Source organism: Puma concolor, chromosome D3, assembly GCF_028749965.1.
Source record: "Puma concolor isolate L17-30 chromosome D3, mPumCon1.1.hap2, whole genome shotgun sequence".
Taxonomy (NCBI): domain Eukaryota; kingdom Metazoa; phylum Chordata; class Mammalia; order Carnivora; family Felidae; genus Puma; species Puma concolor.
Window position 1 is genome coordinate 73,079,474 of NC_141678.1, and position 20,644 is coordinate 73,100,117.

Here is a 20,644-nt window from a genome sequence, read left to right on the forward strand (position 1 = left end):
GAGTTGAATGACATCTCCAAGGTCACAGTTACTAACGTGCAGGGACAGGATGTACGGCTGCATGGCGGTAATATTCTTTCCCTGATTGCTGGAGGATCACAAAACTATACCAGGAAGGAGGACCAAAGTGAGTAAAAAAATCCCAGGGATGAGAAAGTACAACATGTTTTCAGAATCTACAGGTAAATCTCTTTTGCTAAAGAAGATGATTCCTAGAGTAATCTCAAGATAATAAGCTAGAAAAGGGCAGAGTAGTGACTTAGGAGGATCAAATGCAAAACTGAGATTAAGATGGAAAGTGTGTAATGTGGATTGATGGAAGTGAAAATAGATGAAAGAGACAGCAGCTGGACTTATCTTCCAAAAGATAACAGGCAATTGAGTGAATAATTGGCTATGAAGAATGAGGGAGAAAGTGAAGTCCAAGGTGGCTCAGTTGTCTGAATCCTATGTTTTGAGGACCACAGTTATAAACAAATGGAAAGAGGGAAGTGAGTGAGAAGGTACTCTCTGAGAGAAAAGGGAGAGTCAGAGAGAGTAGAGTTTGCTGAGCACAAAGGGGCAGGAGACATCTAAATGCAGATATACTGTGGATGTGGGGAAGTGGTAGGAATTCAAGATGGAGTCACAACTGAAAAGTGGATCCTAGAATCATTTTCAGAGAGGTGAAAGTTTTAGTGCCTCATAGATAGATGACAACTCCCAGAAAAAGAATTTGAAGGAAAAGAAGAAATTTGAAAAATGAAATTTAAAGTAAATCTGCATTTTATGAGGGAATAAAGAAAGAGGTACCAGCGGTAGGATAACAATGGTGGTATAATTTTTAGAAGCCAGGAAGGGAAAGAATTTCAAGGACAAGACAGTTTTAAATACAATGGTTCCTTGATGCAAAGTTCCCATAGTTCTTTTTCCCTTCTAATATTTTATTATAAAAATATTAAATGCTCAGAAAAATTTTACAGTGAACTTCCCTACACCCACTACCCAGATTCTATCATTAACATGTTTTTTTCTATTTTTGCCTCTTATATATCTATTCATCTATCCATCCACCTTAATTTTTGATGAATTTCAAAGGACATTGCAGACATCCATTCACTTTACCCCTAAATACTTCAGCAAGTGTATAAGATGCTATTTTGTTTGGAGTATTCCATTGATTTGATTGTATAATCATAAGGGAAAAAATAAAAACTATAGTATTTGTACAGAATCAATTGTAAGAAGTATCCTGGTTTCAGGAATATTTCTATGAATCTTAGAACTGAGAAAACATAATACCAACAAATCCTGTAGAAAGGTTTACAAGGCAAGATACCTATTAGGCTGAAAAATTATGATAGTATTTATGACCTTTATATCTGACATTTCTATAGATTGGTGAGGTCAAAAGCCAGATGTCTGAGAGAGCCATGGTGAATAAATAAATAGGTAATGTGCAAGATAGACCACCCCTAAAAATATGGCAGCAAAATACAGAAAAGAAGTTGATTTCTTGATGGAGAAAATGGAAAGCTTAAGCTGGTTTCCTTAATGGCACACATGTTCTTTTGGGTGGAAGCAGTGATGGCGTTTAACTCTGACAGTTGAAAATATTTTTAAATTATATGATCATTGACTTATATGATTGCCTCATTAACTAATTAAGTTTCTCTAAGGTTTTAAAATGTTCTTGTGACATGAATACTATTCATGTTGTGCTTTGGTCAGTCTGAGAGGTATACTTGTAAAAGTTGGAAGAGATTGGGTTAATAGGATAGTTCACTAACCCCAAAAAGTAATCTGGAAGTTATATTTATGGTCACAGTGTCTAGATATCCATTTGTGTGTGTGTGTGTGTGTGTGTGTGTGTGTATGGGTGTGTGTGTGAGAGAGAGAGACAGAGAGACAGAGAGGCAGAGAGGCAGAGAGACAGAGACAGAGACAAAGAGAAATTTGGTGACTTATATTAAAGAACAAACCAGATTTTAAAAATCAAGTATTACAGGATATTAAGAAATCTTGTTCTGAATAATCAAGGTTATACTATAAAAACAGAATCCTCTATGGCTAATTGTCTTTATAAAAGGAGATATTTCCAATATTTACAAAATAAATTGATTTTTGGAGAGTAAAAATCATTCTATTTATACATCATGTGAAATATACCAGAAATTTAATCTATTGCATACTAATGCGGATGAATTTAGAATGATGGCATTCCCCACAGAGTACATAATTATAAAAGTTGTATGAGACTGATGTCTGGATTTCTGCATTGTTTCTGCATTTTTCTGAGGTTTTCATGAAACCATATGGAAATTTTATGCAGAGTCACTTATTTCTTTATGAATTCAAAATGGGGCTTCTCTGAAGTTTGATCACTAGAATAGCAAAAATGAGGTAATACAGAAAGGTTTTTAAACCTATTTTTCATAAAAAATATAATTGATAATTTTTCTCCTATGAGCATAAACTATCTGAATTGATGAATTGACATAAACAAAGAGCTCAAACCTGTTGTTTCTTCTTGAAAATAGAGTTAGAGAAAGTTAGAAAAAAATAAACAATCAATTTGGGAGGAAGCTACAAATATCCCTTTAATAGAAAACTATCTAAAAATGATCTGAAATATCCAGGAAATTAACTGAGAGGCCTCTTGACTTGGGCATTATATGCAAAATAACATAGGAAGTCAGAGTAGACCTATATAACTTGAGTTGTGGGAGCCTGCCAATAAACAACTCAGGTGTTTAGTTTTGATTTTGTAGTTTCTCTCTTGTTAATAAGTGATCAGGAAACCTAAGAAAAGCATCAAAAGAAAGGGGGAGATCTAGAAGTGTTCTGGTGAATTCATTTCTCATGATCATTGATGATTTTCCTGAAACCTTTCTATTCTAGAATGTATCTAAATCAAGAAGAAGCAGAAACAAACTGAATTATGAGTGCAGAATCTCTACAGCCTCCTCTGCTTATTGTTAGCTTGTTTCCAGGAATAAATTCCACAAAGTATGATGTCAGCTCTACTCTGTATTGATTAGGCACTGCTGTAGGTCCTAAGGACAACAAGACACATTAGATAGTGTTTTTGTCCTTGAGGGCTTCTTATTCATCCTTAGTAACTATTTTCCAACATAAACTTTATAGAACAACTATTTCTAGATCCCTTTAAATCCTTCTGTAAAGCTGTCCCTTACCCATTATAAATGTAAAATAAACACCTCCCTTGTATACAGGGTTTTTAATGAATTCAGAGCCATCTGGGACAATATTTAACTCATGTCTTCAACACAGTTGATCACTTTCTTCCCTCCAGTATTTTGGAAACTTTGCTATTTTCTTCAGTTACTGTTGGCCCAGTGAATTCAGGACTTAGATTCCAATGTGCAACAGAACACAAATAGGTAGAACTAAGAAAGCATGTCTTCTTAATTGGGTCTATTAGATCTTGGTATTACCTCAGAGAAGGAATTAACATACCTGTTGGATTATTATTTAGTACTTCAAGCATAAGTTAGACACCTGTCACCTAGAGAAAAAAGAAGACAGAAAAATATCAACATCAGATTTGAGGGATTTCCTAGGAAGCAAGAGCATCTCTTCTACCCTGGTGCAATGGTGAAAGAAAACTCGTTAGTAAAATAAAAGCATCCAAAATGTTGCCCTTTCTAATATTTAACTGTAAAAAATATAAATAAACCCAAGAAGGGAAAGATGATAAGCTACTAACAGTTTGTCAGTAGTTAAATTATTGGATCATTTTCTCTTATGGGGAAGGATGTAGTGCTGTATGATGGCTCTTGGTGTTTCATTTTGGGTATCCAGGAAGAAGGGTATAGGGGCAGTGTGTAGGGGAGTGGCATCCCAAAAGGAAAAAGGGGTACAAAAGAGGAAAGGTGTTTGAAGACATTTTTCACCCTTGCATTATTCAAACAAAGGCAAACTCAAACTATCTACTTAATAATAAACCATATTTATGATTCTTCTCCAAGGCATCAGGAGATTTCAGTTATATGATGTTATGATGTTTATGTTCACACTGTTTCACTGCTTAGCTGGAAATGAGTCTAACTGGGATCAAGATAGTGAAGAAAGCAGGAATATGCTGATTTATTCCTTCTGCTACTCTCTCCATCACCACCACCACCACTTCACACTGTAACTTGTCTTCTCTCTCTTCTTCTCCTGCCCACACTCTCCTTCTCTTTCCAGCATAACAATCTCTTGTCCACTTCACTCTGCTTTTCTTCAAAGCCTACTTTGTAGAATTTTATTTTTTCTTTTTCTCTAAGAAAAAGCATATACTTTAAGAATATAGTAGTCAACCCCCACTTACCAGTTGAATAGCTTTGAGCAAGTCCCTTATCTTCTTTGAACTTTGACTTTCCCACCTCCAAGACATGAGTAATGAAGATATTATTTAAAAGGCCTATTTTTAAAGAGTATATAAGACGATGTAGGTGAAGATGTGTTACTGGAGTTTATGTACCTCTGGGACAGGGAGAGGGCCCCTGAGTTTTACCCTTTCTTTCTCTGGGTTCCAGTTCATGGATATAATAGACAAAAAAGATGCTGATAACCAAATGGAAATCAGGGATCCTAGCAAATCATGTAATAACTGTGGAATAACTGGGTAGTAGTGGCTGGGAGTAGTGGCCCTCCCTGGCTGCAGTACTATTGGACCCATGAGCTGTGAGCTACAACAGACAGTAGAGACCTACTTGCCCTGCTGAAGTTAGGGCCTTTCCTTCTTTGCTTAAGGAATGCAGCCTTCAGAAAGTTCAAGGCCAAAGAATTAGGAGTCAGAGCACAGGCAGGTTTAAGAACTTGAGAAGTGACCATTAGCATATTAGTCCCACCTTCTCACCTTCCACAGAGAGGTAGCTCAATGAAAGCCACCTTACTTGTTATTCACAGTAGCTCCTCCTTTTCAACTTACGTGAGGAGGGGGAGGGTTACAAAGGGGTAGAGAGGTGGGCAGAAGCACCTCATTAACACACCCTCGGTGTTTCCCTTATTTTTCAAGAGAGAGGAGAAGGTTAGAAGAGCACAAAGCTTCTGTCCCCAGAAGTGACTTTTAGGTATGTTTCTCACCTTTAAAATAGAATACACAAGGTAGACTAAATGCTTTAAGATTGATGCCAAAGCTTACATGCTTGAAATTCGATCACTCAGGAGGAATGCCTGAGGCTATTGTATCAAGATTAATACAGCCACTCACTTTTTGTTCAATATATTGTCAACATGAAAAGCTAGAGAATATTACACATTTCCTGTGTACATGTTTCTTATTTCTTCCAAAGCCTCAAAAGCTCTTTGCATGTGAGACGTGTGTATGACTGTATGATACGTCCATTTTCCCCCAAAGAAAAAAGTAGTTATTTAATAGTAAATATATGTGAGAATGAAATTATGGTTCACATAGAAACTAGACCAAGACAGGCCATTTCATTTGTAAGGCATCACAGAATGGGTCAGAAACCAAGTGGAGATGTGAACCCAAGCCTCTTCAAAACTACCCATTTTATCTGTATTCTTAAGGGTGAGGAAGTGGAAAATGAGACAGAAAATGGGAAAAAGTAGGCAAAGATGTGAAAATTAATATTGAAATCAAAATCATGCTCCCCACTGGCCTCTGATTTGACTCATGGGACTCTGCTCACTCCATTCCTGCTGCAGCCTAATTTCACATTTCTCACCAAGAATCATTTGAGTTGGGAGAACCCTCTGCAGAAAGATGCTAGCAGGAGTTTGCACCTGGCAGTCATACATTATGTACCTAATGAGCAAATGAAATGTTTAATAACTGTACTGTGACAATAAAGCTTAAAACAGTAAATTCCTGCTGAGGCTGCTTATCTACACCTGATGCACACGGCTGGCCCATCTGAGATCTTCAGCTTCATTTGTATTTTATCCCCTTAGTGGGTCCTGCTGAGGAAAGTAACATTAAAACCAAAGCAGTGCTCACTTAATTAGTTGTATATCGTTGTAGGCCCATTTATTTAGCACATCAGCGTCATGTGTTCTACCTAAGGGTCGCCTGAAACACTTCTTCAACATGCACCCTGGGTAGGGGGAAATCTATAGTGGTTTCAGATTGAGCATTTGTAAATTTAAATTTTTCAATTAATCATGGGTAATGTAAACTCACAGTAATTTAACATTGCCTATTTTTAGTTGAATTGTCCATTGTTAACTTGAAATAAAACAGCGAAACAACCAGAATTGTTATGGTTTCTCATTAATAATTTTAAGAGAAAATAATAGAACATTTTCTTGTGGAAGGCACCAGTTCAACTCCTACATTATAGTAATTGAATTTTAAGGATATACTTGCCAGAGATTTCTTTGGATTCATTTTTTACCTTGGATTAACTGATGCTTCCTGAATCTTATGGAGAGCAAAGAAATCCAAATGTAAAGTTAAGTACAGGTAGAACAGCTGTGTTCTCCTTCCTTGTATACTTTTTAGTTAATCACTTAAAGATTAGATTGTTAGACCTTTATAGATAACAAAGAAATTGAGACCAAAAGAGTAGGCTGTGGAGCCACAGTCACAAAACTATACAATTGGGACTCCTAAGTCCCAAGTTAGGACTCAATTTCAATATTTATTTCTTTGAACACACATTCTGTTTTCGGAATTTATTGTATAGATCATACATATTTTATTCTCATGAGAAGAAAAAAAGTAAGTCATACAAGAAATCAGAAACCTCTTGTCATGAAGACCAGGTTGGTCTTCAGGATTGGGAACCTCTCATCTCTCAGAGGCCAGTCTGTAGGGAGACAATTCTTCAGAGCACCAGTGCCAGCCCTCTTATCACTTCTGCCCCCCCTCAGCTTTGTTCACATCCTCTCTGAAAGTGACATGGGTTTCCTTGTTCACATCTGAAAGTCATCCTTCATATTTGGGAGTGATCACAGAGAATCTTGACTACCAGGTTAAGGTTATATTAGATTAGTAGCTGAGAGCCATAGAAAGAATTCTTTTAATTTTTGTCTTTCTTTTGGTTACTCCCTAGATCTACAAAAAGTAGGAAAAGCTATCAAAAATTCTGTCATTTCTCGGGGCGCATGGGTGGCTCAATCGGTTAAGCGGCCGACTTCGGCTCAGGTCACGATCTCGCGGTCCGTGGGTTCGAGCCCCACGTCGGGCTCTGTGCTGACAGCTCAGAGCCTGGAGCCTGTTTCAGATTCTGTGTCTCCCTCTCTCTGACCCTCCCCTGTTCATGCTCTGTCTCTCCCTGTCTCAAAAATAAGTAAAACATTTAAAAAATTTAAAAAAAAATTCTGTCATTCTCAACATTGAAGAACAGAAGTTCAATACCCTAATGTCCATGGTTTCTCTAATTGCTTCTGTTTCCATGAGTTATTTGGGAGAGTAGGATTGTGGTTCTCTTTTAGTGTGTCCAAATACCCCCGGGTACAGCAAAGGCAGCCTAGGGTGAAGAATGAGTACATAGAGAATAGGGGGGACCAGGGCTGCAAGAACAAAGCTGGCTTTTAAACTGGTTTCTGAGGGCAGTGTAGAAAAGGCCAAACCGCAATGGAGGAAGTGTGGAGACACCCCCCCACCTCCGCCGTTACTGAAATCTAGGAAGCTTCAGTATGAAGGAATGGTCCCTCAACAACTGGAATTCCTCAGTAGGTAAGAAGCAGCAAGATGGCTCCCAGTGTCCTCTTCAGATTGGACTGAGCTCCCAGCCATCACTTTCTAATACAAATGCTAAATGATTACGCCGCTTTCTCACTTGAACAAGGTGATGCCATGAGACTGGTGATTTCATATAAAGATGTTTGTTTGGTTTGAATGGTGTAGAAAATGAATTCAGAATTTAACCATTGGAGTAAGCCACAAGGTAAAGGATTAAAGGCATGTCTCATGGCCCTGTGGAAGGATAAGGATGCACACTAGAAAATCCAGACAGGAACCTGTAACACATGGTGAACTACGAGTACGTAAGTAAGGGAAGAGGTTCAACTTGGTGAGCTTGTGAGGACCCAAGTTTCACCAGTGTCCAGGCTTAAAACAGCGGTGGTTCAGAGTAGAAAATGCTGAATCTATCCAAATGCAAATATAACATAGCAACAGAGCTAGCGCACATGTAAGAACATGAGCATCCGCTTTCAAATATAGCATGTTTTCATAGGAGTCTTTGTTTTACGGTATCTGCTCCCCTTTCCTAAGGGCAGTTTTGGGACCCAAGTTGTCTTTTTGGATACTGGAAAATCCCTCCTCAGAAATATCCCTTATACTCTTTTCTTAATTCCCATCCAGGAAAGGGAAAGAAAAATATTTAAGGCCATAAACTACATCAGACAAACCCTATTAACAACGAACTCTAAACAAGGGTTCAGATTCTTCACCTATACTGGAATTTCATGGAATTTAATTCAACCTTGATCTTTTGATCTCCAGGGACCTCAGTGTTCTGTTCAGCAAAATAAAGGGAAGGTCACTAGATAAACTCCAAGAGCCCTCAAGGGGTCAGCATTCTGAATTTCTTTGAATCTGTGACTATTACTTGAGAAAAGGCAGTCACTTGAGGTTTAAACACTCTGTGTGGTCTTTGAAGCTGAAACAATGTCTTTGGTTCCTTTTGTAAAATGCAGTGTCTTGTATATTGTTCAACACTCAGTAGGTTCTGAATGTATAACTGTTGCCTGGACACTAGAGAAAATCAATTATTATAATGATCTTTATAATAGGTGTGAATTATGGTACTCTTTAGGCATACTTGCATCATATTGTAATATAAGTATTTTAGATGCAGTATAATACACTGTGGATCTCCCCAAGTGTTTAGGATCCAGGGCAGAAAATACACCATCAAAATATACTTTTATAGTGAGAACTATAATTTCCCCACATGCAAAACTACCAAAAAAAAAAAAAAGTACTCAAATAAATATTAGGGAATTCTATAGAACAATCTAACAAATTCTAAAATAATCTTTTTTCTTGTATCTTTCCTAGGATGAAACAGGCACAGCTTGTTTGAATTTCCTACACAATAAGCTATGCTTTTGTTACTGACTTTTTCTTGTGTCATTCTCTTTGCAGATATCTATGTTAAAGTGAATTGATTTCCAATATGCATTAGACACACACTGCATATGTTTAAGAGTTGGAGTGTAAATTTTTCAGACATAGTTTAGTTTATTAAAAATTTTAAAGCTAAAAGTTAAAAATAAATAAGTAGATTTCATAATCAAGAAAACCTAAGTCAAAATTAGAGATAAAAATAAAAGGTAAATAAGGATATGTACAGAAATCCATGTTAGTTTTTAAAGTGCACCTACTCTATTAAATATAGGGAAGGAAGAGGTGGCTCGTGGAATCTTCTAAGAGAAGCAGCTTTCTGTGGCAATAAAGCTAAACTCAGATTTAAGCAAAGCATGGTGAACATTCTAGAAGGGAAGATAAACATAATCCAGAAACTGTAACTCAAAGTAGGGGTTCAATAGCTACCTTCTCAAGGTTCACCAGCCCTCTATGAAAATTCCTCTTTAAACTTTGTGCTTTCACTTAATTATCTACAATATTAATGTCAACCATATATATTGGAGCATCTGGAGAGCCATTTTATAGCATCACTTTGCCAGGGGTTTTAGTTCCTGCCTTTGAGTTTACAACTAAGTTGGCTCCAAGAACACTGCATTTATAGTCATAGTCTAAAGAGAAAAATGAAAGAGGTAGATTTAATATACAAATATTTTGTTCATATCCAATGGAGACTAGCTGGCATTACATTCTGCAGAAGAAAGAAGGTTTGCCTCTTGTTCAACCAGAGGAAATTGGTAGTGAAAACTGAGCATATAAGACAAATCCAAAATGACTTTTGACATAGCGGTCAGTACCACATTTATATGGCTGTTTTGTTTTATCCAAACTACCTCATCCGTCATATTAAATAAATGATGTAACTTTAAATTGTGCTATTTTTATAGCACTTTGCTATTTGATTTTAAATGTGTTTTGGTTTATGGGGCGCCTGGGTGGCTCGGTCGGTTAAGCATCCGACTTCGGCTCAGGTCACGATCTCATGGTCCGTGGGTTCGAGCCCCACGTCGGGCTCTGTGCTGACCGCTCAGAGCCTGGAGCCTGCTTCAGATTCTGTGTCTCCCTCTCTCTCTGCCCCTCCCCTGTTCATGCTCTGTCTCTCTCTGTCTCAAAAGTAAATATTAAAAAAAATTTAAAAATAAAAAAAAATAAATGTGTTTTGGTTTAATAGCACAGTATAAGAACTACAAGTTTATAAAAGCTATGCCATGTGTTATGTTTATATATATTTAAATAGAATTGTAATAAAAGTAGTTTAAATTCATGCAGAGGTTTATTAGAATTTTGTTTGCCCCTTTATGTTAAAACTCAATTCAACCATGAGAAACCATAATACAATAAATAGTTTCTACCCTCAAGTTAGTTATATTGGATGGGCTAGATCAACACATTAATGATAGAACCTTAATTTGTTCAGTGGAGTTAGTTATATCTTGGTACAAACCTTTCCTCTGCCTGCCCTTTTCTAAATGTGTGAGCTTGGGTAAGTTAATTTCTCTCCACTTTGGCATTCTCATATATGAACTGACAATAATGGCATTTGGTAGAATTGTTTTGAAAATTAAATATTAATAATAGGTTGCCCTCTTTGAACAAGTTATAGGCACCAACCACTTTAATTACCTCATCTTATTTAATCCTCACAAATTATCATTCCCCTTTTACAGAAGACTAAACAGGCAAGGAAAGTTAAGTCAGTTAACCAAGGGATTACGTGGCTAGTACACAGCTGAACTTTCTAGGATCTGAATGTAGATTAGACTGATAAATCCCAAATTCTCCCCACTATGTTATTTTGCCTAAAATGACAAAGTACTTAGCATAGGTCTAGAGTTTAGTAGACATTCAGTTAATATTATATTCTCTCTTAAAGAAAATGATTCATACTCCTGTCTCTGTACTTCTTTTCATCTGAGCTACCAAAAACTTAAGATCACCCTCTAGTGATAAATCACTCCAACTGCAAACTTTTGATCCCTGAAGTTTAAGAGTGAAAGAAAACAAGTATGAAGGAATTCATGTCAAGCCATATAAAGATGAAGGGATGAGAAAAGGTTCTTTGTTATGATTTATCATGCTATTTTGCCTAGCATATACCCAACTGCTGGCCTATTAGACTGTTTGCATTACTTTTTCCCAATAAGCAAGCGTGCGCTATTTCTTTGATTGTAGAATAACCTCTGAGTTTTATTAACTAGGATTATGTGTACCAAAGTATGATCAAAATGAAAAATTTCCCCCCAGATTTTGCATTAATACACTGTTAGGATCATTAGAACTCAAATGTCACTGATGATACAAGAGAACTTGGGCAAACTTCTTTCCATGGTTTAATTCAATACCTTCTATGCTGAGGTTTTGGTTACAAAGCTAAGAATGACAAAGTCCTTAGGCATGTGAGGTATACTAGCTGATTCAGTAAGCCTTCATAAAACTTTTATTTTAGGATCTAAGGACAAATTATATGACTGCTATAAGCTAAGCAGGATTTATAAGGCAAATTTCAGATCCCCCAAGAAAAGATAGCCATTGTTTATAACAGAAATGTCATCTAGTAGAAACTCAGCAGTTCCCACAAATGATTTTCATGAACATTAGAATTTCTTTTATTGAGAGAAGCTATACTGGTAAGGACAGAATAACTTTTTTCCCCCCAAAAGAGAATTAATAATGAGATTCTATCAGTTTAGCCATGAAGGATTTTGTTTTACTATAACATCTAATACTCTTTGGAGACCAGGAGTGACCATGCCTTTTAATTGCACAAATATCCCTCGGTACTGTTCAACAATTTAGGCTTCATTTAGGCAGGCTAACACAGGGCTTTCTGGCCCAAAGCTGAGACCGGCACCAAATGACTTCCACTGACACTTTGTAGGGTGTGATGAACAGTCTGGAATGCCCAGGCAACCTTTTCACAGCATGATTTGGAATCCACTTGAAATTACATATGACTGGTGAAGATTCATCTGAAGAGACCTAATCAGAATTTGTCTTCCATTCAATAGAAATAAAATGAGCCCATTTATTGTGTCATAATCCATCTCTATACTACAGAATGAACAATAACCTAGAATCAATGCCAACCCACTGGAATTGGCTTACACACTTGAGAGATTTTTCCCCAGAATGTTTTATACATTACTTTCATCACTCTGTGTTTTCTATTTCAGGGCCTGCTCTTCCCAAGACTCATGTTAAAACAGCCTCTCTTGGGTTGGCTGGTAAGGCAAGATCTCCTTTGCTTCCTGTATCTGTGCCAACAGCTCCTGAAGTATCTGAGGAAAGCCACAAAGCAACAGAGGATCCAGCCAATGTAAGGCCATCCTTGAAATTTATGCTGCATCAGGTGAAGCAGTGACTACTGCTGTACTCAAAAAGCAATCTTAAAAACACAAGCAGATGACTACAGAATGTGTGACTTTATTTAGTTATTTGAGAGGAAAAGTTTGTAGCTAGAGGAAAAAGCTGAAAAGTGATCACATTAGAAAACTCAGAAAGATGGGGCGCCTGGGTGGCACAGTCGGTTGAGCGTCCGACTTCAACCAGGTCACAATCTCGTGGTCCGGGAGTTCGAGCCCCGCGTCAGGCTCTGGGCTGATGGCTCAGAGCCTGGAGACTGTTTCCGATTCTGTGTCTCCCTCTCTCTCTGCCCCTCCCCCGTTCATGCTCTGTCTCTCTCTGTCCCAAAAATAAATAAAAACGTTGAAAAAAAAATTTAATAAAAAAAAAAAAGAAAACTCAGAAAGAAAATGAGTGGAGACCAAAAATCTAAATTTTGAGAGAGCAAAATAGTTCTCCCCAAATGCATTGTAAGGGAGATTTGAAAAGATGCTACCTAAAAGCAGAAATTTAGAAAACTCTGGAGTGTTTCTGAATATAATTCAAGGGAAAGCATTTGAAAGGAGAGCAAAAAACTGACCTATGTGCCTTGAAAAATCACAGTGAAAGGGGGAAAAAAGATGAAATAACAGGTTAGAATCATCTCATTTGAATGTACAATTTTTTTTCTTAACTTTATTGTTTCCGGTACTGCAAACAATAAGATATTTTAACTACTTGGAAATTACTGAATATGTGTATGTGTGTGAATGTTTGGCACAAGTATGTTATATGATTAACATACCTTTTTGTATGCTTTAAAAAGATTCAAATTTATAGGAATCCATTGCACTACTTTTCAGGATTTGGCTGTTTAGTACGATATTTGTTTAGTCTCAGGGTTGGTTGGCCATATCTCAAGTCAGATCAGATTCCTAAATTTATGTAATATAGCTCATCTTGTAATGTCAGATGAACCAATATGCATTTAAGTTTGATTCTAAGGAGTGATAGCCAAAGGTATAATATTAAAAGCAGTAAAATTACTAATCTAGATCAGCACTGTCCTATAGACATATAATATGAACTACATGTGTAATTTTAAATTTCCTAGAAGCCACATTAAAAGATGTAAAAATAAATGAGATTAATTTTAACAATATCTTTCATTTGACCCAATATTTCCAAAATGTTACCATTGTGTAATAAATATTAAAAAGATGTTAAAAAGATATTTTACATTTTTTGTACTAAGTGTTCAGAATCTGGTGTGTATTTTATACGTATAACACATTCCAAATCAGACTAGTCACATTTCAAAAATCCAATAGCTGCATGTGGCTAGTGATTGCTGTGCTACACAATGATACCTAGATAATTCAAGAAAAACAACCAACAAACATGTTAGGAAATGAGTTATCAACTAATCACCTCCCTTCAACCTCACTCTTCATATGTAGACCAGTCTTTTGAGCCAAATTGTCCACTTTTCAATTCCCATTCAGCTCTGGAGATTATATGGTATATGACCAAATCATTCACTGACATGCTGAGATTTCTGCAAGACATACCATTTTCAACTAGTTTAATACCATGCATTTTCAGCTGTTTCCTAGGTACTAGAGTGAGTGAGGACCTACCCCCCATATAAGCTCCACCAGTGTTCTCTTGGGATCAACAGTATTTATTTGGCAGGATTAGATACACATTCTGACCAGGTAGTGAGTAATGCTTTCTGTCCTATACAGAACTAGAAATCATGACTCAGGCCTCATTAGCCCAATAACTGAATCAAATGAATGGCCAAGAATGATCAAGTAGGGCAGATCTGCATTAGTCAAAATAAAGGGTATGTTGAGACAAGAAAGAAAAAAGCTGTTATAGAGAATATGTTCATTAAGACTTCTGCAGGTTGACCTCTTCATTTTACCCACCAATCATATTGGTGGCTATAAGATTGCCTTTACTACTGTGCTGTGCACATAGCCAACTCTGGTTTGGGGCGAGAATTTTGTTTCCACCCACAAAACAAAGCCATAATCTTCAGACCTTTCACTGATCAAGGCAAAGCCCATCAAACTCCCACACAAAAATGTACCTATGTTGTGTTATGAAGAAAAGAAACATGGTGATATACATTGTGTTCATATCCTGCTGGATGAGATGGGAAGGAAAAAGGAGAACATATGGAATATGAACCATGTCCTGGCCACTGTGATAGTCACTAAACATGCTACAAGATACTTAGCCTATGAAATAGAAATCATCATTTTGTTGCTGAGAAGAACTGTATATCCAAGAGGCTCACTAACTTAACTGAGACCACACAGACAGTGTGAAATGAGATTTTTTTTCTTTTCACTCTAAAGCTTTTTCCTCAACACAGGGATGAAGTTAGTGAAACAGTATGCAATCATTACTCTCCTTACCACCTCTCTTATTGACATCTTCATTCAATGCTTCTATTCTGAGCACAGCCTCTCGCTATGGCTATGAGCCACTGTGTCATGCTTGAGAATACAGAGTAAACCAACTAGACATGGCCACTGCCTTCATAAAGGGAATGTATTGATGTTCACCTGTCCTAACTTTTGTTTTCATTCTTTCTGTAGGTGTATGAACAGGATGATTTGAGTGAACAAATGGCAAGTTTGGAAGGGCTAATGAAGCAACTTAATGCCATCACAGGCTCGGCCTTTTAACACGTATTACCCAATTGATGAGGTGTATTTTCCGGGAACTTTGCAGCATACCAATTACCCATAAACAGCACACCTGTGTCCAAGAACTCTTAACCAGTGTACAGGTCAACAATCAGGACCACTCACGGAGGATCCTGAAGCGGTTCAGAAGGAATAAGTGTCCCTTCTTTCATAGGCATCAGGAATTTCACAATGATTACTATGGGGTCCCTAAACAAAAGTAAATAAACGTCTTCACTGCAATGTCAAAGCTGAAGCTGCTAGACTAGTCCTGGGTCTTTGCCACTGCAGTGACCACACCGTCATAACTAATGCTTATGTTTTCCTTCATCGAGGCCTGTCATTTCCTTTTCCTGTAGGTCTAGTCTCACAAAATGCAAGTGCATTATTGAAGCCTGTCCCATCCCGTGGCAAATCAGTGCAAGCTCATTGTTTCGTTTTCAACTTCAAAGTACAAAGCGCCCACGGAAATTCTCTCACTACATAGCACCAAAGGATTGGATGTTTTCTTGACAGCACAAAAAGTAAATAAGTCAACAAAAGGCAGCGAAGGCTTATGTTTTGTAACTCAGACATTCATCTTGCACCAGTGGTGGGTATTAGCAAGCGGCTATAAAATTCACCCATTTTTGCAAGCATTTGTCAATATGCCCTTGGTTAATATTTGTGTCTGAAGAGCGGGAATATAAAAATCTGCAACTAGTGGTGTCTTGCCGGTAGGAGTCTGTTTCCTGAAAGAGGATACAATATGCAATCTTGTCAGACACACGATAATTATGTGCTTAAGCTTGTAATAGGACACTTTTCAATTTGGGTGGCTTTTGTGCCATATCACACTGTGATGACATTTCAAAGCTTCACCAAGGCCATCTTCCTCAGAAGTCTGGACGGAAGTGTTTCCCCCCCTCCGTCCTGTCCCTTCCTGAGTTCTCCATGGCTGCCAGCCTTGGATGAGGTGGCCAGCTCCCACACACTGCTTGGCCTCCTGACCAACATCCCTGTCACCCTCTGTGGAAATGGCAGACTCCCTGAGAACAGGCCCTGAGGAAGGGAAGTGAAATGGAAGGCAGTTGCACACAGTACCTGCCTTTGAGTGATGTCACTTTCCACGACAGGCTCCTCACTGACTCAGAGGGGGCAGTTTTGGTCAGTGGCCACCACCAAGCCCTATTGTCAAGGGAACCTACACTCTGCCTGAGATGCAGAGAGGAAGGTGCCTCTTGATGCTTCTGACACATTATAAATCCAGTGGATGCTTTTCAGAGCTGCATCTTCATTGTGAACTAGAATTTTAAATTCCTATCGCCATGTTTATCTACAGCTTGGAACTAGGTGAAATTAAGAACACTTTGCGTGCACCCTTTTCAGTTCTAAATTTTCAGCTGCATTTGGAGTTAATCCCTGTTTATGCAGCTGAGTCGCCAAAAGGGAGCTAATTTGCATATTTATCAGTTAGGCGACTTGAAAACCCAATAAGAGAGTTTCAGCTGAATTATTCCTTTCAGCTCTGTCTTTGATTTCAAGCTTGAGTAGGTCATAATTTTAAAAGAGCATGGAAGGGATAGGATCTTTACAACCTAATAGCTCCTTTTATTAGGTGGGTAATTATATATGAATCCCTGAATAAAATATTTTCAGCAAAATGGCACTGTAACAGAAGTAATAATTCAGATTATTTTTTTACAGTTTTATGTCGGGAAGGAAATCTGATGTCAAAGAGAGGGCTTGTTCAAATGGTTCATTAGAAAGTCCGGTCCATTTGTGAAATTGTTCCTTCAACAAGAGTGCTTCTTCAATATACTAAGATTTTCTTGAAGTTCTTCTGAAGAGCTATGTGACGTTATTCTATAGGGCAGATTATTCTTGTTCAAAATCTGGGCACTTAGGTAGACAACCTTCCGCTGACCGGGAACAAGGCATTTCCTAACACAATCCCAAATATTGCAGAAATAATTCATTACTTCAGAAAATGTTCAATAGGCTAGCTTTACCACTCGAGGTCCTAGAATGCCCCCCCTTTCTAATACTCATAAACAAGGAACATTCTCTGAAAGCATTCTCTACCCAAAGAATGACATCCTGAGTGCTCTGTTTGAAACTGGCTACAAGTCTCAAATTTCAGAGTCACATCTTCAATCTATAGACTGTATCTGGACAATCAAGAGAACTAGAATTTCACAAAATTCTAGTTGACTCTAGTCAAAGTCACTGACCTTAATAAATAAAAATTGGTAAAACTACACGAACATATGCATTATCTGTTTTCGGTGAGAGGTATATTTCTGGTGCATGCTCTTAAAACTTTCTTCATTAAAGAAATACAATGGTTTGTTTTAGTAATTTGTAATGCTAATAAGGCTTTGATTCATGCCTTGAAGATATAGTAGAATCCATTTAAATCCTCTCAAGAGACTCTAGTGCCCTTTACCCAATGGTTTTAGTGCGCAGTGACTTCACCACAGCTTTTGTAAAACTCTGCTCCCCACTATCTCAAAGAGTTCACATATGTATACAACTGCCTGCTCAAGTTTTCAGGTCATTTTTTAATTTCCCAGTCTTCTGATCTCTTGACAAGAAGCAATGTGTGAACACTGCAAGATAGCCTCTATTTTGTTCCTACTTCGAGCCTAGTTCATAACATCCAGGGCTCTTTAAGCTCATAAATCTCTCTGACTCCCATAGGGTGATGTTTGACAGCCAACCAGCAGCTCTGCCACCAGGGCTCATTTCTCCCTGAAAAAGAAGAAAATAAAACTTGGCAGGGCCTGCTCAGTCCTCCTCTACACTGCACTGAACTGTCAGGCCAGAGCCTCCTCTTGAAAAAGTTTGGTACGTTTCTTTTGTATTTCATACCGATAAGAAAGCTCTTTTTCTTTCCTCTAGAAATTTCTGCACTTGTTAAACGCACAAAAATGCAGATAGCTCAAAATGCATAAAGCGTATTTGGAGGATGCTGTAGCCAAAAGTTAAATGTTTCTTAGTGATTCGCATTCAATAAAAAAAACACTCATAGCTACCTCTTTGTAGAATAGGGCTATAAGCTTCTAGAATATTTAAATAATGGAACTTTACATTTGGGTGTTATAAAATGCACACTCAATTGAATAATCTGGGGGGAAAAAAAGAGAGAGGGAGAGAGAAAAAACAGATCAAGCCAGGGATATAAGAGGTGAATTTATTAAAACTTCGTATGAGAGATTGGATATAACATTATTCTCTTCGAAATAAGGAGTGGTCAAAACGACATGTATGTTTGGTCCTCTGCCTTGGTAGGAGCTACAAAAGGAGAGATACCCTGCATTAGTGTGTTGCTCCAAACAATATTTGGAAACTTTAAAGTTTGGCACTCACCGGCTTTTCCAATAAAGCATTTCTAAGTAGGTTTTTCTGGAAACCTTCATAGTCTGTATTGGAAGATGATTACTCATTCTTATCCACCCTTTTGATACATCTGTCTTTTGATTTTGTTTAGAGAAATAACTAAAATCTCCTCCAAATTTAATAGAGGGTTTCATATATGGCAGCTGAACTATAACTCCAACAAAAAAAAAAAGTCACCTCTAAAGAAATCACCGTGCCATTTCAGATGAAATTGGATCCCAGACTCAAACTTGTGGTTTTAGAACTTCCATTTCTAGTCCATGAGACAGAGACAAATAGAAAAAATTCCCTAGTTTTAGTTATGCTTACAGAAAACAAAATCATCTGAACCCTAAAATAGATGTGGCACAAGGTTGTTTTCCTTCCCTCAATCAACTAGTTTACTTCATGCAATTGCACACTGTCCGAAGGCCAGAGGCTAGTATCCTAGCCCGTTCATAACCATGTATACAACACAGATCCCATAATATTCTAGAGCTGCAGAAGCAGGCATATACTCACGTCTACCATCTCTCTCTCTTTTAAAAATTTCTTTCAGAGCAACATTTTACTCATAATGTCTATTTCTCTCATGAATTTCAGAAATCACTTAAATCTTGCAGAGAAAAGCTTTTTGCTTGATTCCAATGTTTTAAATTACTGTAGATACTTAGAAAATCATAGACATTTTGTGTGATATTCCATTCCAATGAAAAAAGACACATTCCCATGTTTCAGTGTCCTTTGCTATCCAAATACCTACTTCCAAAATGATGAAAATAAATGCCTGAGTATTTCCTGGTCAGTGAGGTTATATAGGAGACCAAATACCACGCCCACATCCACAAATACATCTTACTCCTGCGCTCTGCATTGCCACTGTTGGGTAACGTTCACTTGGCGACTTCTGGCTGCACTCTGAAGGATTTCTTCTCCTGCTCTCAGTAGAGAGCCTTTGTACATTGCCATCCTATAATTTTTTGTTGGTTGGAGAGCAACAGCAAAACTCTGCAAGAAGTCACAGATGCATGGGCCAAGGGATCTCACTGTGTGCTGAAAGCGTATTTTCAGATGCAAGAAAGGAATGTTGGAGAGGAGGAGAAATGCTGTTTTTTATTATTGTAGGGTAAACCTGACAATTCTGAACTTTGTGAATTGTCAGCTTGTTTGGGGGATGGGTGGGTGGGTCTGGGGTGTACTTTTTATAAGTAATATTTAATTTATTATTTAGAGTGGCTTCTTTTTGGATAATTTATGATAAAAAGGGAGATCTGGTTGGGAATCTAGATACGGCTATTAAAGCTGCAGTGTTCCATATCTCAGAGGGACCACTTTGGAAATGAACTGTCCATTGCTGAGTATGAGGATAAGTCCAGGCAAAGCCTCCACTGAAGCTTCATTGTTACCACCTTCTCCCTTTCCAGGGTCATTCAAACAAGATAACACCAAATCTAAAATATTCTGACAGCATTTTGCAGATCAGTGCTACTCATTCTCTCAAAGGGCTTTGCAATTCAAGTTGTTAGTGTGCTAGTGGTAGGTTTATTTGGTAGAAATGGGTATACTACAGCTTTAACTAGCCTTAGTGGAAAAAGAAATTTTTTGTTGCTACAAAACACCTTTAAACAAACAAAGGTATTTTGAGCCTACAAAGAGTTTCTTTAAATTGTCAAGACTCTAGCATTGTTAACCAAATTAGACTAGTGATTGCAATATTTAAGTGTAAATCTTGTTCTATGAGAAAGGATACTTGCTTACAGTTTAAAACAATGACTGTTTCTACACTCGATCTTGTATACTACCACACGAGGAAAAAGGGGGTTTTGTAATCACTGTAGAACAGTCTCATATTCATTTTTTATAGAAATGTTATTCCAATGGTGCATTTTTTGTTTAATAAATAAAGTTTTGATACAAAGTTCTTTCTTCAAGTTATTTATGTATATATATATATATATGTATATATATAATTATTTTAGAGAGAGAGCATGTGAGCGGGGGAGTTGGGCAGAGGGGGAGGGGGAGGGAGGGAGAATCGTAAGCAGGCTCCTTGCTCGACACACAGGGCTCAATTCCACAACCCTGGGATCACAACCTGAGCCAAAATCAAGAGTCTGATGCTCAACCAACTGAGTGAGACACCCAGGCGCCCCAAGCTATTTATATTAAATGGCTGACACTAAATGCACCCAACTCTAATCCCTGCCTGCCT

At 37.7% G+C, this 20,644-nt stretch overlaps 1 protein-coding gene across 4 annotated transcripts in view; it reads left to right on the forward strand.

Annotated features, from left to right (window-relative positions):
• Positions 1-20,350, forward strand: part of DCC (DCC netrin 1 receptor) — a 1,162,490-nt gene extending 1,142,140 nt beyond the window's left edge. For all 4 annotated transcript variants that reach the window (XM_086683010.1, XM_086683011.1, XM_086683012.1 and 1 more), the window contains 2 exons: positions 12,223-12,365; positions 14,983-20,350. In XM_086683010.1, the coding sequence (XP_086539136.1) occupies positions 12,223-12,365; positions 14,983-15,072 (233 nt within the window). In that variant the 3' untranslated portion in view covers positions 15,073-20,350. The remainder of the gene's footprint in view (positions 1-12,222; positions 12,366-14,982) is intronic.
• The last annotated feature ends 294 nt before the right edge of the window (positions 20,351-20,644 follow it).